The sequence below is a fragment of the Myripristis murdjan genome, chromosome 14 (assembly GCF_902150065.1).
Source record: "Myripristis murdjan chromosome 14, fMyrMur1.1, whole genome shotgun sequence".
NCBI lineage: Eukaryota > Metazoa > Chordata > Actinopteri > Holocentriformes > Holocentridae > Myripristis > Myripristis murdjan.
Genome location: NC_043993.1, coordinates 15,317,799 through 15,338,561, shown reverse-complemented (window position 1 = coordinate 15,338,561; position 20,763 = coordinate 15,317,799). Strand labels below are relative to the sequence as shown.

At 40.9% G+C, this 20,763-nt stretch overlaps 1 protein-coding gene across 1 annotated transcript in view; it reads left to right on the top strand.

The window, feature by feature from the left end:
• Positions 1-20,763, top strand: part of gbe1a (glucan (1,4-alpha-), branching enzyme 1a) — a 142,739-nt gene that overhangs the window by 76,749 nt on the left and 45,227 nt on the right. The window contains exons 6-8 of the mRNA XM_030068349.1: positions 1,816-1,906; positions 7,867-8,076; positions 20,031-20,146. Coding sequence (XP_029924209.1) covers positions 1,816-1,906; positions 7,867-8,076; positions 20,031-20,146 — 417 coding nt within the window. The remainder of the gene's footprint in view (positions 1-1,815; positions 1,907-7,866; positions 8,077-20,030; positions 20,147-20,763) is intronic.

Here is a 20,763-nt window from a genome sequence, read left to right as displayed (position 1 = left end):
AGAGCTCACTAAGGGTTGAAAGCCAACTCCAGATTCACTCTCGTTGTGGAACAAGCTTTGTCCACTTGGCGCACCTTGCTGTATTTCTTTTAACTGCAATCCTCAGTACTCAGCTATGATGTTCGTATTCTTTCTATTGGATGAGGTAATATCAATCAGGCACTGCATGCTGTAATTGGCTGGGAGTTACACACCTACTGCTCCAAGGCCGACACCCAGAAGAGTCCTTAGTACAGCAAGACAAGAAAATCCAAGCAGAGGGGTCTGCAGATACACACTTTGCTACGCACTTATAGAGGGTCATGAATGGTGATGATTGAGAGGGATTATTTTTGTATGAATCTATAGATTTTTTAAGAAAATCCTAATCATTCTGCCTTTATGGATACCAAAACTTGGGGGTAAAAATGTAGTTCATTGAATGGCTCTCTAATAACAAAAACAGCACAAAAAGGCCCCAGATGAAAAAAAAGAAAGAAAGAAAGAAAAAAGATTAGGTTAAGAAAACTTTCCTGGGGAGTTTTCAGTGGCATAACTGGGGAGACCCACTAGTGTTATGGCATTAATCAGATCCTAGATTTATGACAGCTCTTCAAAAGAAGTCTTTGAAATAAGATAAGGAGAGAAAATTGAATACTTTCATCCTTAAACGCCTCCTGACAGCTCAACATTAGGCCTCTCATAATGTCACACCACCTGTAGTAAGTCTTCATTAAAGTGCATAATTCTTAAATTATTAAAAGCGGCCCATCTAGCACGGTTGAAGAGAGTGACTACCTGCTTAGCATGTTTCTGAGATATCTTGCATGTAATTACACTGGCAGCTGCCATAAGGGCCTCAAAAAATTACTCCCAGAGTTAGAGTCAAGAATATGGAAGCAGACGAGTGCACAAAGGAGAACTGAGGCATTAAATGTTAAAATAAACATCAACATTATCACCTCCCCCACCTGCCAAAACATGCAGTACAGCTGATGAAGTTAAATTACTGTGCATGGGAGATGAGTGTGTGCATGTGTGCGTGTGTGTGTGTGTGTGTGTGTGTGTGTGTGTGTGTGTGCATGCGTGCCTGCGTGGGTTTGTGTGTGTGTGTGTCCAATTTTGCAAAACAAAAGACAGAGAGGTGGTTAGGCTATTCACAATAGCTACACATACATTGGCCGCGCTGTCCATTTTCATCTCACGCTGGAGCAGGATTTGTGCTTCAAAATCTCACTTGGCAGTTGGGCTTTGTTTGGATGTGGTGTGAACATTATGGGCACAGACCAAGCTTATGCTGTAACTTCAGTTCCACACGCATCTCCAAAACCTGTGCTGAGAGGTTCATGGACTGTCCTGAGGGGCCCTCTGACAGCAGGTGGAGGAGGAGGCGAGGGGATGGTGATAGCAGGCTAGACTGACACAAGGGGCTGATAGCAGGGCTAAAACCGCTGAGAAACTAGCTCAAACACACACACACACACGCACACACACACACACACACACACACACACACACACACACACACACACACACAAAAGAGGCTGAAAGGAGGACAAAGCCTGAGGGTCTCAGTGGGGAATCCACCCTTGGAAAGATGTATTTCTGGGTAGAGGTACCTCTCTCTCTCTCTCTCTCTCTCTTTTCCCTTCCCTTATCTCCTCCTCTTTTTTCATCCCTCTCTCAGAGCACTGCAGGGTGAAAACTTGACCTGCTGCAATCAGGAGGAAATGTCAACTACACACAGACACGCACACACACACACACACACACACACGCACTCATGTAGTACAAAGTGGACATTAACATGTTCTTTCTACCTACCTTTCCACCTAGGGTACAACTGTATCCAGTTAATGGCCGTCATGGAACATGCCTACTATGCCAGTTTTGGCTACCAAGTCACCAACTTCTTTGCTGCATCCAGGTAAAAAAAAAAAAAAAAAACTCAAAATTGCACGTTACATGCAACAACATATTTGCCTATACCACGTCATTTGGTGTACCCTCTCAAAATTAATGCAGATTCCTTAGTTTTGCCACTAAAATTCCACTTCTTGATGGAGAAAGTGTACCATTCAGAGCATAAAATGTTGAATATTTTCACGAAATGAAATGAGAAAGAAAGAGACAGACAGAGATCTGGGTACACAGAAAAAGCAAAGACAACAGCATCAGTTGTAAACTGACCACTGGTTGACCTGTATAACACTTCATCGAGGCAGCCTTGGCACAAACAAACACGGCACAAACAAACACAGCACAAACAAACTCGCATACACACCTTGGTGAGACAACCCTAATTATAGCCTTATTGGTATAACAATAACACAAGCGGCTCTCTAATTGCCAATTAACTCAGGGTCACTGCTGTTATCTCTCAATCCTGCCAGCCTCCCTCCTTTGGCCCCTGTTCTTCCACCAGGAAAAGAGAGAGAGCCTCATTCCTCCTTTCCTCATTCCCCCCCCATGTGCACACACCTAAACCAAAGCAGCGTTTAATTTGTTGTAGTCCTGTTGAAAAGCTGTGCTGCAGCTAGGGACATGACAATAACTTAATGGTTATCGTTTTGTGTCAGCACTACAGAATTGTCTAAGCTGCTGCTGCCCTGTCTGGTCTATATTCTGCTCGAATGCTACTAAATCACCTTAACCCTCTCCCAACAACAAATACACATAACCACACATAACACACACACGCACACACACACACACTGAGCCACTGTATCACATCGAGCAAATGTGACAGGATGGCTAATCTGACTGTAAACACATTTGCAGTTAATCCTGAAATAGAAAGGCCTTAGAAAATACATAATAGTTACGAGGAGAAAAAACAAATTCATCTCTAGTGAGGATGGACTCTCAGTTTAATCCAAAATAACTCATGTATAGACTCACACACAGACACACACACACACACACACACACACACACACACACACACACACACACACACACACACACACACACCTTTAGGGTTCTGCATCCTTATCACCATCTCAGTTATCTTGTAGTTTGAGAGGCTATAATTGTACCTTTCTTTGCTTATACACAAACTCACACTAGCAGTAGTATAAGACATCTCCACGTGTGTCTGTGTGCACGTGTGTGCATGTGTGTGAACTTGCACGTGCCTGTCTGTGTGGGTGGCCTTTTAACGTGCATTAATTGAAAGCAAAGGGGCAGGTAAGGATGGCAAGGAAACGCAGGACCGGAGAGGAGGAGAAGAAGAAGAAAGGGAAATAATGAGTAGAGTCTAGGCTATCATATGAGTAAAAAATGTATGAAGGACTAAGCCTAATAAGGAACATAATGGTAAAACAGGCAAACTGCTCAGTTTTTTTTTTTCCTTGAGTAGGCTGCTTAGTATTTCACATGGATCCTTTAAATGTCTCCCAAAGAAAAGGGAGGAATGGAGAGGTGGGAGGGGGAAGGGGGGACTTAGCGAGGGAGCCAGCGAGGGTGCAGGATTGGAGTGGACAGGAAAAAGGAGGTATTAAGGCTCTTATATCATGAAATGGCTCGCAGGGTCTTGGTAGTAAGTAAATAGCTCTGTCTCTATTAATTTTTCTCTTCCTGTTTCTTTTTAAATGCATAAGCACATGGTTCTTTCCTTTGATCAGTGTCATTTGCCAGGAAGAGGAAAGGTTAAAAGGATCAGTGGTTTTATAGCTACCTTCTCCTTTCCATTGCATTAAGCTCCCTTTATTATTATCCTGACTGGAAGTATCATGGCAAATGTCATAGCTGTGATGATAAGGTTTATAAGCCATATATACAGTGTCAAAGTAATGTTACTGGATCACTGAAATGGTCCCAGTCTGACTCCACAATTCATCTGCCTGACCTCCAGTTCAAGCCAAGGGCAGGTAATGCAATCACAGACACAGGTTGTGTGTTTTGTTTTGACATTCATTTAACCACTGCAGGCAAAGTGAGGGCACTTCTCCTTCAGGAAATATTAAAAGTTTAGCCAGATTTATGCACCATAGAGTATTGGGGATTTTTTTTTTTTTTTTTAAATGTAATATGTTATTTATTATTTAATGCTCCTCTTTAAAGGCAGAATGAGTAGGGCCTAAAAAATGTATAGACTATCATATACTGTCCATACATACAGACATAAAATAATCCCTCTTAATCGTCACTTGTGAACCACTAGAAGTGTATGGCGGTGTGTGTGTCAGCAGAGACCCTGCCTTCTGTCTGGATGGTCTTGTTTTGCTGTGTTCAGGATGCTCCTGGGCACTAGCCTTTGGGTAGTGAGTCAACATCCAATAGGAAGTTTCGAAAATTGCCGAGGCGGATCGGACAAAGCGAACCTGCTCGTTCCACAACGAGAGGGAATCTAGGGTTGTCTTTCACCCGCTGGTGAGCACTGAGGGAGAGGATGATGATGAAGAGTTACGCAGTGTTGGCCTGTTTCCTGTTGGACAGGTAGATGCTGGCCGACGGTTATCTTAGCCGGGGAGGAATGTTGTGTTTACAAACCACAATGACAAATCCTACTCATTTTGCCTTTTAAGGAAGTTTGATTACTGTACATCATTTTCTGTATGTAGTAACCCATCACACATTACTCATCACAAATGAATTAAAAGTGCTGTCATAATCAGGACTCAGATAGTCAAATGCCCACAAGCTTACAGTGGAGATATTTTGCAGTCCACATTTCAACAACCTAATGTACAGGTTGTAGCTTGATTCAGCAGCACAGAAAATAATTTATTTGTAGCCGAATAACAAATAACTGCACCACTGCTTAAAACATCTCTCAGCTTACAACAGTAACTGTAATATCACTCCATTTTACATAGTAACTCTGTTAGACTACTTTGTTATTCAGACAAGTAATACTATGTAACTTAATTAGATATATAACTGGTAACCCCTCACCGCTGATATCATACCATTAGATGGCTATGAAAAGACTGTAGTTTGAGTTTTCTTAGTGTATGGTATTTCCATGACAATACTACTCAACATTGTGAAACTACACAGTTTAACTCAAATCTCAAATCTCTAGTTAACTATGTCACTTCCTCTCTCTCACACTAAGTAAAGACATTCACTCTGAGCAGCTACTCACCATACTTCATTACTGTAAAGCCATAAGGTTGTGAATGTAAAACAGATTTTTTTTTTTTTTTTTGCTCTTATTGTGTTTAGTTTGCACTAACCAATGGTAATAAGTCTACCAGAAAACACCAATTTGAACAGGACAATACTGTCCAGGTCACTTCAGTAGTGTGAAATAGATGAAGGTCCTGTGTGTACTCTATATTGAACTGAAAGTAATTTTAAGGAATTTAGAGATACATATGTAATTACAAATATGGTTCTTGACATGAGACAGATACATGAGCACACTTCATTAGGGGCTCAATCTGGATCCTGTAGGACTTCAACGTCTTGAAGCTTCAAGAGGGATGATCACAGCGGCTCCTGTTGGAATATAAACTGTGAAATTTAACCTTTGAAACAGGACACTCTCTTTAACTGCCAGGCTCTAACTTTAGTCCAGTACTGTGTATGTAGCTACATGGTAATGATATGTAACATGAAACATAAGCTGACAAGCTGACTCACATGTGATTTCATGAGGAAGTTGTGTCAAGGTTAAATAGAGGAGGTCAGAGTGGGGCTCTGAGACTCAGTCATGGCCTACTTTTTTGAGTGTTTAGCTTTTTTTATTTGTATTATTTAGCAATCAAATATATGGCTATCCAAACCCTACATTCCTTCCTTCTATGATATTTACATGACATGGACATGTATGTCTGGGTTATGAATTCTGTGTTTATTTGTGGATTTATGCTTTCCTCAAGACACTACAGTCACAGGAAATGAGATCACGACAACTACATGATTTCTCTCAGTCTTTAGTCTCCTGTGTTTCCATTGCTTTCAAGTGGTGTTAGTCCGATAATAGTCTGTCCAAAATAGATGAAAATAAATAAATAAATAGAATTCTGCAGTCCCAGTAGATGCATCGCTTAAAGTAGAATACGACTCAAATTTAGATCTTAAGTCTCCATAACTAAGCTCCATAACTATTTGGGCAGCAACATATTGTTTGATGTTTCATAGCCCCACACTCAATTTACCTCATATAATAAACAATTTCCACATTAAAAATATTGGGTGGAGGGCATTCAAACAGGTCTAATATATCATCCAAATAAATGATATGGAATACAGTGAAGTTTGTGTGACATGTGACTTGATATATTCATTGCAGTGCATAGTAATTTCAGTGTATTTTTTTTTAGACATTGAAATTGTATATCATTGTATATCAGGTAGGCAAAATTGGCACGGGTCAGTGGACTTTGAGAGAGCACCCAATCATTCAGATATCTGACATGTGCCTAAAACACAACCAAAACAGTTACTAAGTTCACTGCATTCACAATATTACAGTATCTTAGAGTTATCTGTTCAGTTGGTTATTTATGCCTCTGGCTCATTTCACCAGCAACAATTTAATTTCAAAATGTGTCCCACTTGAAGTTCCACCGGCCCTTGTTCATCTCTCAGCCCGCCTTCAAAGTGTGCATATCTGGCCAGAGAATAGGTTCACTACTCACTGCTCTGGAGCCGTGTCTTCACTCGATGTAATAAACCAAGAGGCATCATTTCATTTTGCTTTTCAGTTTGTTTTATGCAAAATGTATTACTTATTCAGTGATCATTTTCTGCAGATGATCAGAGAGGCAGCATTATACTATGGGTTTCAGATTGGTTTCATGCAAAAAAGCACTAGACCTTCCAGTGGAACATGATGCCTGTTAGTCCACCTCCAGTCTGCATATCCGTCAGCATCGCTATGTCCTGGTGAATTTGTGCCTCTCTGAAATTAAAGTGTAAAGTATGTGTTGTACCTAAATGTAGTGTTATTGATTGCGTTTTCTAGGGTCTTTGAAGGTCTGTATTCATGTTCACCTTGCCTCCTATTAGTCAATGAATCTTCAACCAAGGCTGTTACAGTTTTTCAAAAACCTATGACAATGTCCAAACATAGTAGCTTACAATACAAGCTGTGCCTGCCAGCAAAGAAATAACTAGGATATATATGACATCTGAAACACAATGATATAGAACATGGGCACAAATACAGAGTGGGACTTCCCATCTGTGATACTGTGTGTCCTTGTTTCGTTTTCTCCTCACTTTTCTTTTTTTTTTTTTTTTTGTATATTTCAGGGCCCTTTTCCACTACACACACACACACACACACACACACACACACACACACACACAAAAAAAAAAAAAAAAAAAACAACAACAACACAGAAATAGCCAAAATGGGAACAAAAAGGAACTGGTCTAGGTGGTTTCTGTTACAGCTAAGCAACCTAAATAAGTATGAGAGGCTAGCAGTGACCATCTTTTGTCTGTCCCTATCCAAATACTTTGGGGGCTCAACATGAATCATTACTTTCGTATTAAGACTGTGAAAATGAACATCTCTCTCACAAAGCCAGTAAGGAGCCAAAAGCAGAAGACTCTAATCTGCAGTGTCATATCAAAGCACAGCCTTGAGCAGCTCCATTGAAAATGAATGAAGCACCGACTTTATGGACATACAGTATGCTTCTCTAAACTTTTTCCGAATGAGGAATGAGCCCATGCCTTGTCTGTATCTCTTCTCCCCTGTCTCTCTCTCTTACTGTCTGTCAGGTTCCCTCTCTCCTTTTCTATTTCTTTCACTTTCTTACTCTCTCTGTTGACTTTGAATGATTTCATTTCTAATTGATTCCAAATCCGAGTGTCAGTGTTGTCTTGCAGTTTCGGTTTGAGATTGAAACTTTGGCTAATATTGAATCTCCCCCTGCGCTCGCGCCAGCACCCGCTGATGTTTCTCTCTCCTTCTCAATTCAGTCGTTTTGGCACCCCTGAGGATCTGAAGCGGCTGATTGATACTGCCCACTCTCTAGGGATCACTGTGCTGTTGGACGTGGTCCACAGCCACGCCTCCAGTAACACGGCTGACGGACTAAATCAATTCGATGGCACAGATAGCTGTTTCTTCCATGCTGGATCCAGAGGGCAGCATGCTCAGTGGGGCTCCTGTCTCTTCAACTACAACAGGTGACACACACACACAAACACACAGTTGTAACACTCCCACAAGCCTAGATATGTCTGATCTGAATAACAACAGCTCAAGAGGCACAGTTCCCGTGGTTAAGTGTTGTGCATCCCACAACTCCTCCTCACGCTCTCTGCCGTCCAGCCTGATATGAAAGCTAAACATTGGAATTGTTTATGAACAGCCCTCTAACAAGCTACAAGCCACAAAGCAAATGAACACCAAATACCATAGCCTAGTCTGGCATAATATGCAGATGTGATGGTCACTCATTTAGATATGCAAATCTTGGTCCAAACATGGCCCCTGCAACTGGCAGATCACAACAATAGGCCGAGAATAATGGAGCCCTGTTCAAAGCCCTGTCGATATCTGTTCATACATTTAATTTGCTATTCCTGTTTTGATTTATTAATTGCAGTTTTCTGTGTGCGTGGAGGCTTTGTTATTGTTGTTGTCCTTTGGCTGTTTGTCTGGACCAATTATGGTTGATCCTCTCGGGAGCAGACTGGACTCTTCAGATGTCTGCTTATAATCTTTTGATTCCTTTCATCTCTGGCTGCTGTTGCTGGTGTACATGAGTGTTTATGAGGGTGTGTGTGTGTATGTGTGCGTGTGTTTGTGTGTGTGTATAGGATAGTGTGTGTTTGTCAAAGACAGATGGGGGGGAGGATTGTTTCTGTGTTGGAAATGAGTCGATCTCATTTACACAATTCTCCTCACCCGACATGGGAGAGAGGGTCTCTATCTCTTTCAATTATTGTCTCCATCTTTCCTTCTTCTCTCTTTGTCTGTCTCTCACATATGCACATATACCCCCCTTCACTCTCTGCCATTATCATTCACTGTCTCATTTTTTCTCATACTATTTCTATCGTCCTTTGCCTCCTATCTCTCTGTTCTGTCCCCCTCAACCTCTCTCAGTATCTCGAACTTTCACTGTCTACTTGTTCACTCTCATTTTCTGTCTTTGACTGTTTTCTATTATTCTGTCTATATTTATTTCACCATCATTCACTCAGTATCCCCTTTAATCTCTCCCTCAATCACTCTTTTTCTGCATGTGCTTCCTCTGTCTCCATCCCCATCTCCTCTTGTTGTGTTCCTTGTCTTTAAAAAAGTGCTAATTTGAACTTACACTCGCCAAAATAACAGAACGTAATGGTTTGGGTGGGTTGACGGATATCAATACCAAGATTGTGCAAGACCTGCTGATTATCAACTGTAAGTAGAACACAGATCAGTTTAGAATGAATTTATGTTTTCCCATGCCCTAAAACAGCCTCATATGTAGTTCAGAAAAATAATGAACAGGAGAAACAAAGTTTGAATTTTATAGTGTAGAGCACCTCCACTGGAACGAATATACAACAGACATTATACACACACACTGTAAAATTTGTACTCCTTTACTCAGAATGAGCTTCATGTTATAACACCCATGCAAAGACAAAACCAGCCCTCTGGAATACAGTCTTGAAGATCTCTTTTTATGATGACTTATTGCTGAAACGTGTCCGAAAACGAACGTCCGAATTTGCCTGTCGCCCATATCATAAAAAAATAGATCTGCAAGATAATATTCCAGAGTGCTGGTTTCTTCTATGTGTATATGAAGTTGTTGACTTGGACTGTGCACCTGGGGAAGATCAGGTAAATAAAGTCTGAGTTTGTTGTTTGTTGTTTGGACTAAGCTCATACTAATCTAATGTTATTTTGCCAAGTGCTGCTATGTCACAACAGTGGACAGGCCACAAGACAAGCTGGATGCTTTTCAAGCAAAATAGGGAAGGGATCCATGGGAATTAATGTCAGCCAAGCTTGTAATGAAAGAAAAAGCATATATTATATTAATTCTTGTAACTTTGTGAGTGCTTTCTGAAAATTTCATTCTAATTGTGCTCTTCCAAATATCTCTTCCTGTGAACTGACAGGCAACAGGTAGATCAAACCTATGTTGCCCATCCCTGAGGTAAGGTCATGACACAGCTTGTTAAAGTAATAACCATACATATTTTCATAGAAATAAAATGTTCATTTTGCCATTTTGTATTGCTAATTGATACAAAAACAGATGCCACCTTTACTCTTCACATCACTTAGTGTTGTGTAGGTCATTCCTCAAAGCCTTTGGCACATGGGAAGTCAAAAATGCACTATGATAAGGTTCAAAGTATTTTCTTGTATTTCCATTGAGAGAATTTTGGGGTTTCCGCTTGTGCTTGCCCAGTAGAGAGTGACTCCCTGGTGACAGCGTGAAAGCAAAACAAAAATGAGTGGGCTGTGAAATGTGTAGCTCTTTGAGGCAGTATTCAATCATGCTGTTGAACAAGTAAGTAAGTAAAGTTGCACTTTCCTATTCAAGTTGAGATGGAAAACTCAAGAGACCAATGACAGGATGGAGGGTGGGTCTTATTAGGCCCCTTTTTCCACAATAATTAGGGACCTTCTTCCAGGCTGCCTACTCTGCACAGAGGAGAGAAGCTGGGAATGAGGTTTGGCTCAAACACACACACACACACACACACACACACACACACACACACACACACACACACACACACACACACTTGTCTCACACATACAGATACGAGACCAATGATGCTACAACTGTAAAGGCAAAATGTTTATGTTACTTGTGGTGTTAAATGAGTCAGTTTAAGTGTCGCAGACTAATACAATGTGGGCATGTCTGATTAGAAAGGATAATGACAGCTGCTGTATGGTAATCAGCTATCACATGCATACACACACATGCTCACACACAAATGTGCTGATGTACAACGTGTATTCTCTCTGTCTCTCCACCCCTTTGTCTCCGTCTGTCTCTCTCTCCTGTGTGTCCATCAGTGTGAGCCGCTCTCATGTGAGCGGAGAGATTTTTCTCCTACAGTAAGTGGATGATATGACTTGAAGTGATCAGCTCTCAGAGTGAAATCTGCACTGTCTGGTCTCTTTACCATGATCACGATCCCATCACCTCACGTTCATCAGACAATTTAGAACACCCATTTCGATCAAGTGCGAGCCATTGTAGCATCACTGTAGCAACCTTGAGGCTTTCAGAGCCTTGGGGCTTTCTGAATAACCACCCTCAGAGAGTGAAAACAACCTGAGTGATTCTGTCTGTCACACATTTCCCCTCTGCTCTCTCACTCCTTTCCTCTGTGCTTATAGTTTGGCCTTTCAGACAAAAAGAGTTTGTCTGAAAGGCCAAACTACGAGCAGTAATGTACAAGGAGTCGTGTGTGTGTCTGGGCACGTATGTGTGTGCTCCCTATTGTGTTGCATTTTGAATGCTTTTGTACAGAAACCCAGCACCTTTGCATCCAGCTAATGCAGGTAATCAGGGTTGCTTTCACAATCCACAGCCATTTATCTTGGTGTGACAATTAGTGGAGGAAACAGAACATAATAAATTAGAGGTTGTTTATTTATTTTGGCTTCTACCGGCTTGGCACTTTTCTTTTCATCTCAACTTCAACTTCCTGACTTTCTAGTTCACTTGAAACGTGCCCTTGTGCTTTGTCAAAAGTTGCAAATTGAAAAGGAGCTGCCTGCTCAGGTTTAGCCTTTCTAAAGTTTCACGTCGCGATAAGGTGTTGTTGTTTTTGGACGCAGCGCTGCATTAGCCGTAATTGCGTTGTTTCACAGAGCGGCCTCAAAAGCAACTGTTTTGTTTCATAATGTTTTAAAGGCAAGCATAAAGAGAGGGGGAATCAAACATGTTTGGGCAAGACTTGCTTGTTCAGCAATAACAGCAAAAAGCAGTGTGGCCAAGCAAAGTCCCATTTCTACACTACAATTACGAAAACTTTAATCACTCCTAACTTTTCGCATCAATGTGTGTGTGTGTGTGTGTATGTTGTGTGAGTGTGCCTCTGTGTGTACTGGGTGTGTACTTGTATGCCTCTGGGTTTTAGCATGCATGGCACTTGGTAGGATTTTAATTGGAGCTTTCTGATGAGGAGGACATCTTGCTCCAGCCCCTGAGAGAAATAGAGAGGGACTCAGAAAGAGGGGGAGTAAAGAACCATGGTGCTCCATGTTCTAACAAGTCTTATCATTTCAGGCCTAGTGACAGCATTGCCCTCAATCTATTGAGCTGTGAAGTGTTTACAGTCGCTACTGTCTGTCAGCAAGACCTGCATTACTTCCAAAAGCCACAATGACCAGCAGTCTTTATGAATCAGGCAGCAGTACGGTCCCTCTTTGTGGCTTGCTGAGCTTCTTTCACTCTGGAACTTTCCTCTAACATCTCCACCGCTTCATCAAATGGCAAACAAAACTTTGCTCATGAGGTGTAGGTGACCTGGTAGAAGAACTTTATGAAAAAGTGGTTGACAGGTAAGCAGAGGAGGAGGAAGTGGAAAGGAGCTGTTCTTACAGAGGAAGTCATGTTGCCTTTTAGCTCTAGAAAAACAGTTTATAAAGATGCCAGCAATTCACTCTCTGAAAATATTACTTTCCTTTTAGTCTCTCTTGGGTTTAAATGTACTGATTCCCTGAACTGCACATACTAAAAAAAAATGGTTTGCCAACTGAAAATCAGCATAGATGGCTATGGCATAGAAAGACATGAATTTTTCAGTGGCATTGTATTGATCCCTGAAGGGAAGATGTGTCCTTTCACTTGGCCCTCTGCAGTGAGGGGAAGGAGTGCAGGGTCAGCTGCAGAGCATCACCCCAGGAGAGGATGTCTGTATTCAGAGTCTTGCTCAAGGACATCTCAGGAAGGTATTTGCTTGCTGTTTGGGGACTGAAGCCGGACCTTCTGGTTGAAGCACATCTTTCTAATAACTACACCGCCCCACTGCCTTTGGTCAGATCGCAACAACTGAGTGTATGTTTTTGATAGCTTAATAATTTTTTAAGTAGATTGCATCTCAGATCTCCCTCAAGCTGTTAAAATATCCAATTTGGATTTAGATGCAAACCTCTGGTTTTCCTGAAGTGTATGCCAGTGTCATTTTGGGTCAGAGCTGGATGTGTGGAAGTAGAGTGATTGAGGCTTAGCAGCCTTTGTGCTGAAGGATGAAATATAGAGCAGAAGTTATGCCAGCTCATTACAGTTACACAATTACAGGAAAATTGAAATACAACTGGACTGACACAGTAGTTCATAGTAGTGTTGATGTGTGTATTAACAGGTTTCAGTTAAAGGAATAATTCAGACAAATATGAAAAATGTGTAACTAGTCATTTTAATGTCAGTTGAAATACAAGTCACAGGTCAAGCTTGAGCAGAAGGCGTAGGTGTGCATTAGCATGAACTGTTTGCTGTCAGATATGAGACCGGATATCATCCATGATTTTGGGTACCATAATATAATAATATGGGTTAAGTGTTGTCTTTTCCTGGTTGGCTGCAGTTTTTGAGCGCACCAGACTGTTAGCTGTTCTACAGCAATCTGTTGCAACCTGCTTAATCATCATATCCACATTACTGATGATTATTCCAAAATCTTGTGTGCAAATACCTTACAAAAGCACCAGGAGTCATCCTTACACTATTGTCACAACAATAATGTCAAGGTATTCAGTCAAAAATATTGTGATATTTCATTTTGTCTATATCATACATCTATAGGACCCACTGACTTCAGCCGTTTTGGAGAAGGCCTGTGTATTGTATGAACAAAGACACTTCAACTGCATTTCAACTGGAATAATAGTGTGTAGATAATGAAACAATTTTCACTTTTGGGTGAACTGTCCCATTAATGGACACGGCTTTACCAAGGTGCGCCAGCTTTGAGGCCCACTCACGTCACACATACGGAGCAGGGAGGCGCAATAGGGTGCCGCCTCCTCCCCCAGAGATGTGAACCACAGACTGGGCCAGATGGAAGGTTTTTATTTTTGTCTTCCTGGTTTCCTGGAGTCTTTGGTTTTCTTCACACTTACCTACCGCGGCTTTAACTGCAAAGTGCAAACACAACAGAAAAATTTCTGCCTCAACAAATTGTTGGTCTTTTCTAGTCCAGCTGAGAAGCAGGGGTGTGATTCTGTACCACATTATACACACCCCCAACAAAACCCATAATCCCATGTCTTCTCTTCCCTCCATATCCTCCAACACAACATACTGGGAGACCTTTATAGAGATACAGCCATTGTATTATCTCTATATCCAATATATTCCTTTATCATACTCATTCATTCATCATATATTTATCAAATATCTCAATTCTCTAATTCCTCTCTACTTTTTATATTTGTCTGTGTGGAGACAAACACATGTGAATGCAGTAATTCAAGAGCAATAATAGAAACTTCATACTTACACCACAGCTTCCCCTATAGAGCAAATGATCTCATTGGATTTTAAAGCACTATGCTGACTGATTACTGGAAATCTGATTTGTTGAATCTGTTATAAATCCTAAAAACCTTAAGGTACAGAGGATATATTAACCCCTTACCATTACAGCCCTTTCTTAGACCCATTTTAGTGAGGCGGCAGGGGATCTTCAGGGAGAAATAACATAGAAGTGGTATACATCATCTGAAAGCTGGGAATATGATGGTTGATTTGAGATGAAGCTCAGCACTGTGTGTCAAGTTATTATAGTCATAAATCTGTAATAAACACAGTGTTTTGGTTAGGTGCCTATTTATTTTATTTAGCATGTATAAAGATTAGAACATTATACAGGAGCATATTAAAAAAAAATGGAGATTTGGAGATTTCTGCAACAATTGCATTTTTCAGTAATTGGATGGCAAACATTCTGGTCCGGAAATTGCTCATAAACTCCCCTTTATTGACAATAAACCTAGAAAGTCATACATCCTCTCAATGCCCTAGGTCTCTAGTTTGTTGCTGTAAACTTTCATGAGGCTATGACTATCTCAAAGGTCACAATAGGTCATTTAATACAGTGATGTCAAGTTTAAAAAAATGGTCTCAGTAGAATGTAATGGCTACTATGGCTAACATCATCACCCATGAATAAAACTGGGCTCACTGAATCCACAAGGGTCTCAGATTTCCAATCAAACATAATTTATGCAACTACAAGACTGTTTAGGCCCATACTATTTTTGATAACTCCTTTCTCTCTCTGTTTCTGCTCCTCACTCCATCCCTCCCCTGTGTTAGTACGGCTTGGTTTGAGAGCTCTGCTGTGGCATAACTTCATTACAAAGCAACAAGGGGAATGGAGAGAGGTAGAAAGAGAGAGGGAGAGGGGGGGAAAGAGGTGGGAGAGCTAAGTGGTAGTCTGGTTATAAAGCTGTCTTCCTTTTATGTCTTCATCTCATCCCTCTGCTCTTGTCCTTCACTAATAGAGAGATACCCTGGCATTAAATAAAGAGGCACTCAACTCCTCCTGGGTACCACAATGGTAGAAATCTCACTTCACTCCTTTCATATTACAGAACTAGCAGAGATAGGGTGTTAGTCTTGTACTAAAGTTTTTTTTTTTTTTTTTTTTTTTTCCTTTAATCCCCATTAGCACCATATCTTATTGGTGGTGTGGCCACATGGGCAGGAATACTACTACCTTTGTATGTGTAACTGAGTGAGTCAGAGAGAGAGAGAGAGATATTTGTGAGTGTGTGCCATGTTTGCATGTACACGTTTGCATTGCATATTTCGCTTAACAAACATTTCCATATTTTTACAAGGAGCAACCTCAGTTCCCTCAGTGAAGCTTCTTGACTTGCACAATCAGTCGATCAAATGTTTGTGCGCACATTTAAGTTTTTATGTGCCCCCTTTCTTTTTTATGAGCTGTCTACACTCCAAAGTTACAGCATAAAGATGCTAACTTGTAGTTTTGCAAGATTAGTTTTCAGCACATTTGTTTGTCCTTCCTGTGTCCGTCTGTCTTTCTCATTATGTACCCCACCCCCCACCCCACCCCCGAGGCGTTGTGCTATTAATGAAAGATAATAGAGGAGAAGAGGAGATGTGTAAAGCTCAGCCCATTAGGCTCTGAAGCAGTCATCCTACCATCATTTAACTGACTTTAATTGAATCCCAATAGGCAGAAACAACTCTATGAAGTCAGCCTTTGGTCTGAGAGAGAGAGAGAGAGAGAGTGTGTGTGTGTGTGTGTGTGTGTGTGTGTGTGTGACAGAGAGGGAAAAGGAGAGCATGATTTTGTCTGTGTCTGCATGCAGGTTTGTGTTTGTACTGTAGCTGTATTACAACATCCTTCCCTGCTTAAGTATTATTTCTCTTACAAGATGAGTGCCTGTAAACAAGAGGAACCGGACAACAAGTTGCTCCATGGCAGCAAGACTATCATCTTGCTCACTTGCATGTTTTAGGGTTGTAGAGGTTATGGAGGTCAAGAGTGAAAGGAATGGAAACAAAGGTAGCTTAAGGCAATATACAGTAAGGCTTGAGCTCTGTTCCCACCTGGATTCAAAATGTGTGACCACAAGTGGACAGGTGTTAGTCCATCTGTATACCCCTGGCATTAACATGCATCTCCACATGTGTTTCAGATTGGATTGGATTGGATCTCACTTACCTGCTCTATATGCAAATAAACACACATCATTAGAGAGAGAGAGAGAGAGAGAGAGAGAGAGAGAGAGATGCGAAACAAACAGAGGAATGGGAGGAAAATTCAAATACTAACATTAATTCATACGGGTTTTCAAGAGAGAGAGAGGAAAGTAAAATCACTTTGCTCATCCTCTTTCCATGCAAACAAATAAAAATCAAACAGCATTTAACAGGCAGCATTATTTAACTTGTGTTTAACTAAAGGAGACATCCTCACTCACTCCAGCCTCATTTTAATGCAGCTGTCAGTCACTTAAGACGTATTTCACATCTGTTACATGCTTGACCGATCACGTTCAGGCTCAGATTATTTAATTATTCCAGCAGGTCTGAGAGGGTCGGGTTCTCTGCTTAGGTGGATAAATCAACCTGTAATATTTCTGTGGTATTCCTATTATAACTTAATCTCGTCTATGGTTAGAAAGAATGTGTTTAATTGTGCCAGCGCACAACGTTTAGGAAAGACTGCTGCCTCCAAATTTTATATGGAAGGAAAAACCTGCATATTGTCAATACATATTTTAGAGACCTCCCAAAATTTCTTGCATTATGTTTTTGCTCATGTCTTATTAAGGGGAGCTTTAATTCATTAACCAGCTGCTTTATAGCCAACCTGCAGTTAACTTTGGATTTGATCCTCAGCTGACAGTTAAGCCACACTGGGCAGAGTCAGGTGGGATATTTTCTCTGTTGGAAAAGTTACAGTCTGTCCAGTGTTGGGGGTGTTGGGCTGGACAAGACAGAGGATGTCAGGTTAGTAGACGGTCCTTCAATCCGTCCTGGGACACGTCTGTTTATACTTCTAATGCAATGCAGACAAAATTGTCCCAGGCCTCCTCTGAATGCGTGCTGTTTACACCTGCACTTAAAGGTGTCAGCTTGTGTTGAGATTTCTCAAGACAGACGTTAATATCAGGTGGGATCAGCCTCCTCGATGACCAGCCTTACAATTCCCAGGTTGTCTTTTTCAAGCATTATTTTTTTTTTTGTTCAGTTCTGTCTTCCTGTGTCACATCAAATGTTTGTTACTGACTTTGACTTAGATGGAACAAAGTTGTATAAAACTCAGCGGTATTTCTTGTGATCACTAACCTTGCATGAAAAGGCAGGGTGAGGCTATAAATCGTGGTGAACAGATCCCATGTTTCTGGAGTCAGTTCTGACTCTGATTCTAATTGTTGGAGTCACTAGACTTGATAAAAGATAGATTAAACCATAGGACACATTACACTGCTGTAATTGCAGGACCTTCAAAGGCAGGCTAAGCCATTGTAACTCTCTCATGGAGAAATAGCTTAAAGCTAATTCACGCAAATGAATGGGCAAGGTCATGCCTCTTGACCCATTAGTTATTTTAGGTGCATAAGAAAAAAAAATCACTGAAAAAAACAGACCCCGACACACAACTATGATAGAGCCAGAAGTGCTCATGCATTAGCGACTGTATCTGGTAGATCTTTTTTTCTAAATTCAAAGGTGGGCTAATGCATGGGCTGTGGACCTGACAAAATGGACACCAGCATATGAGTGTGAACACAACCTGGGCATGAGGAAGTGGCTCAATATGAGCGTAGCAGATGTTGCTTCCCAGTTCAGAGTCACAGCCCTGTTACAAATTATATCTCTGTCAAACCAAGCTAATCTTTTTGTTGACACTTTTCGTCTCTGTGTTATTGAAACTAACAGCTATTAGGATTGCGTGACAAAAACCTTTTTGCACTTGGCAGAAATTCTTCCAAGCTAAGTACCTCAGTTTCACAAATCTGTATTTAAAAAGGCACTCTATGAAACTCCTTAATTGGTTTTTCAGTTGGCACCCATACATAGTCAACACAACATTTATTGTTTCACATTGCTCTTAAATGATTAATAATGAGGGGATGATATTTCCAGCACCTCTAGAGGAGGTAGGGTTTCACTCCCCCAGTGCTATTACACTTTCATTTTGAGTGACACTCAGAAGTGTTAGTGATGTATGAGAAGGTGAGGACACGAGGCAAAGGGGAGGGGAGGCAGGTCTGCATTGCAGCAACAGCTCTGGAATGCATTTCCCTCTGTCATCGCTTCCTGTTGACATGGCGTGTCACCAGCCAGAGGCAGAGTTGCAGCGGTTTTTAGTTTTAGTGGAGAAATGAAGTGCTGTCCATAAACCATAAAAAGTAAACAACTGGTAACATACTGAGTGAGTTCATTTTCTTAATGTGTTTTTGTATGTTTTGATCAGACCCTCATAGGCAATAATAAAAAAAAAAAAGTTAGTCTGAAAGCGCACTCACTGGATGAATTAAGCAGGATGACCAGGATGGGTTCTATGAGTTGTAGTATTATCCTCAGGGTTACACACAACCAGATTAATTAATGTCCCAACTTGTGTTGATAAGATACATTTTGTAGAGTTTAGATTGATGATGTATGATACAGTATATGGTTTCTACAAGAAAAGAGAAGAAACAGGCAAATAATATTCATGCCATAATTAATGATCAATAATTAACTGCAATAATCTGTATGAATAAATCATGTATATACAAGCTGCAATGATAAACTAAATAAGTGACATGCATCACACTGGCTTAAATTTTTAAGTAAATTAATTAAGTGAATGAATCAAAATTAACATAAATTTATTCATGGCCACCCTGCCTATTTAAGTAGGCATCAAACAATTAGGTAATCAGTAAACACAAAAGGGAGAGCAGTAGATGTGGATAGGAAGGGAATGACAGGGAATTCCTCACAGGCAAGATGGGATAAATGAATTAAAACATCAGTCTATATATCAATCAATCAATCAGTCAGTCATAATAATGATAACAATTTGCCAAGACTTATTTAACTGCTAAATTGGAGAGTGTGTATTTTTTTTTCCTCACAAAGAGGGTAATCTCTTCTACTTTGTTTTCCTCCTTGGGATACTTCTGTCAAACAGGCCAGTGAAAATAGCACAATCCCTGTCCATGTGTGTGTACAAAATGTGGCAAAGTTGCATCTATTTTATGATATTATTCTTTATAATTACATGTTAGTCTTCTGTAATTTGAACTGTAGCCAGATAATTTGGAGCTATATAATTACATTTGTAGGAAGCCTGCTCCTCCACTGCCATGCTCTCCACAGGAGCTCATTTTGGTAGCGCAGTGCCTGCTGGGGCAATCGCTTTTAAGCCAGCACTTTAATTTCCTCAGTTTGGAGTGAACGTCAGAGGGCTGAGCAGCCACTCACCCTCACTTTATTTGGCTCACTTGTTAATAATGGGACAGCCTTGAACATGGTGAACCGTCGAATGCACAAATCTAAGAGTGAATCTGTCTAGGCTGAGTATTTAAGGGGCAACACAGGACAGAGGAACTGTCTTGCTCAAAGGCACGTCATCAGGTAAGCTGCTTCCTAACAATGTGTTCTTTCTCTGTCATCCTGTCTGTGTTTCAGCTGGGAGGTGCTGCGCTTCCTGCTGTCAAACCTGCGCTGGTGGATGGAGGAGTATCGCTTTGATGGCTTCAGATTTGATGGGGTCACCTCCATGCTCTATCACCATCATGGCATAGGTAATAAAGATACAGTCACGCATCTTGCCTGCTTGTCTTTATTGGGCTGCTGTGTGTAGGATTCCAGAGATATAGTATATGCACCCCAAGTAGACGACATACTTGTGGAAGTTAATATTAATTAAAAGGATACACTGTGAATGTGATGACAGATATACCTGCAGAGACTGATGAGTACAGGTGACCTCAGACATAAAGAGAGAATATGAGGGAAGTGAATGAGAGAGAATGCTGATGGGATTGCCTTGGAGACCTTGAGAGGAGTAATGAACACACGGAAAATGCTCTTTTTGTATCTGGAGTGTGAACATTTAAATCAGGACTGCTTCTCAGAGCTCATCTATTACTGTTACTTTGCGCTTTTTCATCTGGTGTCACTCTGAAAGCTACATGCAGCAATATTTCATGCATTTTCTTTTACAGTAAAATGACACCTTGCAATGTGAGAATCATCGCTATGGGTCTTCTTTCAACTCTACAATTCACAGCTAGCCTGTTGTAATTGCCTGGTTTGAGCTTTCTAAATTTCTGTAGCAACCCAAGAATAAGCTCCTCCTCTGCCCTCCTCTTCACCCCCTACCCACTTCAGCTTCTTTCAAATCATCTCTGATACCACA